The sequence below is a fragment of the Oryza sativa genome, chromosome 9 (assembly GCF_034140825.1).
Source record: "Oryza sativa Japonica Group chromosome 9, ASM3414082v1".
Classification (NCBI taxonomy): Eukaryota; Viridiplantae; Streptophyta; class Magnoliopsida; order Poales; family Poaceae; genus Oryza; species Oryza sativa.
In genome coordinates, this window is record NC_089043.1 from 4,341,731 (window position 1) to 4,346,138 (window position 4,408).

The 4,408-nt window shown below is 54.4% G+C and overlaps 1 protein-coding gene across 1 annotated transcript; it reads left to right on the plus strand.

The window, feature by feature from the left end:
- The first annotated feature begins 436 nt into the window (after window positions 1-436).
- LOC136351740 (vegetative cell wall protein gp1-like) lies at window positions 437-3,760 on the plus strand. The gene is made up of 3 exons (XM_066304013.1): window positions 437-1,658; window positions 2,199-2,308; window positions 3,579-3,760. The coding sequence occupies exons 1-2, from the start codon at window positions 597-599 to the stop codon at window positions 2,301-2,303; spliced, it is 1,167 nt and encodes a 388-aa protein (XP_066160110.1). The 5' UTR covers window positions 437-596; the 3' UTR covers window positions 2,304-2,308; window positions 3,579-3,760.
- The last annotated feature ends 648 nt before the right edge of the window (window positions 3,761-4,408 follow it).

Below are 4,408 nucleotides of genomic sequence, written 5' to 3' on the forward strand. Positions count from 1 at the left end.
ATTTTTGTTAAATTCTCCTTGGTCTAAAAGGAGCCCTCAAATTTTACTTGAATTTTCAGAGCACCGGAAATAATTCTTAAGCAACAAAAACAATTATCAGAGTTTATTAAAAAGAAAAACCTAAAAATAACCCTCTCCTTCCCTTTGGGCCAAGTCTGGCCCAAGGTTTCTCCCCTCTCCCTCTCGGCCCGCGGCCGAAGTCCCTCTCTCCTCCCTCTCTTTCTCTCCCTCTCCTTCTCTCCCTCCTTCTCTTGGGCCTCCTCTTCCCCTCCCGGCCCACTCCCTCCTCTCCTCCTCCTTCTGGGCCGCCCCTCCCCTCCCTCCTTCCCGCCCGGCCCAAGCCGCGCCACCCAGCCACCTGGCCCACGCCGAGCCGCTCCCCGCACGTGCTGAGCGCGTGCGGTCGTCTTCCTCCCCCAGCCGGCCTCTTCTCTCTCCCGTGAACCCTAGCTCGCTCCCTCCTCCAAATCCGCTTGATTCAATTGGCCAATTCCAAAATTGATTAGGGGGAATTAATCCCCTTTCCTTCCTCTCCCTTTCCCCCCTAATCTCCCCTTTAATCGTGCACTATTTTGACCGGAACGGCTGCGCCATTCATGGCTGCCTTCCATGGCCGCCGGGCGCCTTTTCCGCCGCCGTTCCCCGCTCCTCCCGTGGCCGGCTCGTTCCCTTCCGCTATAAAATGGAACCCCCTCTTTGCGTTCTATCGTTTTAGCCCCTTCCCGAGCTCCCCCGCGACCACACCACCTCTCCCCGCCTCCTCCTCCTCTTTCCTCGGTGCCGGCCACCCTCCAGCCGCCCCTACCGCCTCACCCACACGCCGTCCGGCCGTGCCGCCGCCTTCCCCGGCGTCGCAGCAGTCTCCTCTCCCCCGGCCTGCCCTCCGTTTCGCGCGGAGACCCCTGGAGGTGCGCCCCCGCCGGCAACTGTGGCGTTGCCGCCACTGTTCCGCCTCCGGCCGCCACTGTGGCGTTTCCCGTGCGCCGGCCGACGTCGCCACCACCTCCCTCGGCTCCGCGACGCCGCCCTCATCCCCGGCATCACCTCCTCCTCGCCCGAAGCTCGCCGGAGTGGCCTCCTCGTCGGCGTCCAGTACCTCCCCGCCTCTGGCCGGCTCCTGTACGTCGCCGGTACGCCGATCGACGTCGCCGCGTTGTCCTCTCCTCCAGCTGCTCCTCTGTTTCGCCGGAACGCCGTCGCCCGTGCTGGCCTCTCCATCCTCATCGTCGCCGACGTCCCTTCGGCCGCCCGTTCATCCTCGCCGGCTCGTCGTCTCGCGGCGCCGCCTCCGTCGTCGGATTCGCAGCGGCGCGTTCCACGTCGTCCCCGTCTCCGTGCAGCTGCCGCCGGCTGCCCTCGTCGTCTCCTCGCCGGCCCCGGTCGTCGTCGTTGTCGTCCTCTCGTCGTTCCCGGTCGTCGTGGCGTTCGTCCCTCCGTCGAGCCGTTCTCGTCCGCCGCCCGCGTTTCGTCAAGTGTGCAGCAGCCCCGTCGTCGTCCTCGTCCTCGGCTCCGCGTCATCAAGCCTTGTGCCGGCCGCGTCTCGCCTTCGTCCAAGGATCGCCGCCGAAGTCGTTCCCTCGCCGTTCGCCTCCATCGTCCCCGAGCTGTCTCCGCCGCGCCCGTTCGTCGTTGTCGTTCCCACGCCTCGTCGCGTGGTGGTAAGGATCCCTCTCCCTCGCTGCCCCGTCCTCGTCCTTTCGGTGTCACCCGTGCCCGTTGTGCGGTTGTCGGCCCCGGTACCCGTGTATCGGTGTCGGCAGTCATTCGCTTGTGCATGTGGTGACCGTGTTAGTGTGTCCGCTCGGTAGCCGCGTGGTTTCCACGTGTGCAGCCCGTGTGGTGTCTAGTGGAGTCCGTTTGTCGGCCACTCGCCTCGGTTGACACACGGGATCTGCTTCTGTCGACCCGTGGACCGTCTCTGTGTACCCGGTCTACCGCGGTCCTTTAGGTTGACATGTGGGGTCCGCATGTCAACAGCGCAGCCTTCCTGTCTTTTCCAGGCTAGCGCTTACACATGTTTTATAGTTGCAAAGCCTAATTATAATAATCCACAAATCTCCATATAACAGCATTAAACTTCGGATGATCATATCTTGGTCATACGAACTCCGAATCGACCCGTTCAAGTCTCCTAATGTTTGTTATAACCTAAAGAACCCTGTGCTTTCTTTTTATGTATTGTTATTGCTTCTTTATAGGCTTGTAGCTTTGCTTGTGTGCTTCGCGTAGCTTCTGTCGTTCCGGAGGTTCCCGAAGCGTGGTTCGCGGTTGTCGCCGAAGGTTCGGAAGGCCGTTCTCTCTGAGCAAGGCAAGTCACATCATCCTTGAGCATATTGAATCCCAGTTTATAAAATTATTTTGATTTAAATTAATGCATTATCGCTTTATTTAAATTCCTGCGTTATCACTGTTTTATTTAGCATTACCTATTAATCCTTGTTATAGCCTTATTATTGCAATTGTTATTATCACCTGGCTTACCCTAGGCAAATAAAACCCCAGCTAGTGGGTACTCTATTCATGGTTCCACTAGTATGAATTTAGGTAGATGCTACGCTGATTATTTAGGCAACATTAGGTGGTTTTATAACTCTAGACTTTGGGAATATTCATATCACTTGGACACTATGGAATAGTTGGATTATTGTGGAATTGGATGCACACCTCCCCCTCTATTCAAAACCCTCAAAATGGTTTTAGGCTGGGCTCGGGGTGCATGGTTTTGTTAGTAGCACCTCGGCCACATAAGGACCGGTCTTCGGGCCTCTGTTGCAAAGCACTACCGTACTTCCACATGTCTAGTGGGTAAGGCTTAGTTTGTGGCTCAGTCTGGTTATAAACAAAAGTACACGGATGGAGATGGACGAAGTCGGGGGTCGATGGACATCTCTAGGACAAATGAAGGCTACACGGGCTGCGGCCCGGTAGACGAGATGTCATGGCACAGAGCTGGTGTCCTGCTGCTAGGGGCTCAATTCTGCCTGCCTGTCCGGGGGTTCCGGCCGTAGGTGGGTTGGGTCGGTACTCTTGTCTATGGCTAGGATGGGTTGGAAACTATGTCATGTCTTCCGTCCATATGCCGTGGTGGTATGTGGCACGTGGTTGCACGTGAGGAAGACGTGTCTTGTGGGTAAAGATGTACACCTCTGATAAGAGTAAAACCTATTCGAATAGCCGCGCCCTCGGTTATGGGCAAGCCTAGCAATGTACCCAAGTTAGTGTTTTAAATTCCTAAAACCTGCTTAATAACTAAAATGTGGAATGGTTGGCCTGGGTTGGCTTGGGACGAGCTGGGACCCAGGGTCGGGTTGCCAGTTCGGTCTGAATCATCGTAGGCCTTGGGTTAAGGCAGGTTCGTGTGGGTCCACGACCTTGATTAATAATATTGTATAGCTCTAGGATCGTGTTTACAAAATAGCTTTGGGCAACTAAGTGACTTTTAAATGCTGTTTACTGCAAAACTTAACCCCTATATTATTATCCCCTTGTACCCCCTTGCATTAATCATGCATCTGCCGGTGTGGCTTGCTGAGTACTGTGGTTGTACTCATTCTTGCTCTATCTTTCCCCCCATTCAGTAAGAGAAGCTTTGGAGAAGAAGTCCTAGGTGGAGTCCTGGCTTATACCCCAGTTGAGCGCCTGTGAAGATGGAGCCGTAGGCCCGCTAGTCCGCTGCTGTTTATTTTTTATTGTCAGGCCTGAAGCGCCTTTGTAATAATGTAAATATTATCGATATAATAAAGATGTGCCTTTTGTATCATGTTTGTTTGGTGTACCCCGGCTTTTCCTGGGACGGGGATTAATACACTAGCGTTCGGGAAAAGGCAATTTTCTCGGTCGCGACAATGTGTTAGGTGAAGAGGAGGACCCTAGCGAAGCAATCAAAAGATTGGCTCTTGGAGACGTGCGTCCTAGGGAGCCACAACAAGGGGCCTCTTCCTCAACACAAGTGGAGCCACCTACATCAACCCAAGCCGACAATCCCTCCACTTCAAGCTTGGATCAAGGTGAAGAAGGCGAGCAAGTGCCACCCTCTCTGATAAATCTAGCTCACCCAAGAATCCACCAAAGTATCCAACGAGATCACCCCACCGACAACATCTTAGGAGACATCAACAAGGGAGTATCCACTCGTTTTCGTATTGCAAATTTTTGTGAGCATTACTCGTTTGTGTCTTCTCTTGAACCTCTAAGGGTGGAAGAAGCTCTTAATGATCCGGATTGGGTGATGGCGATGCAAGAGGAGTTGAACAATTTCACCCGGAATGAAGTGTGGACTTTGGTGGAGCGACCTCGGCAAAATGTGATTGGCACAAAGTGGATCTTCCGTAATAAGCAAGACGAGGCCGAGGTCGTAATAAGGAACAAGGCAAGGTTAGTGGCGCAAGGATTCACCCAAATCGAAGGA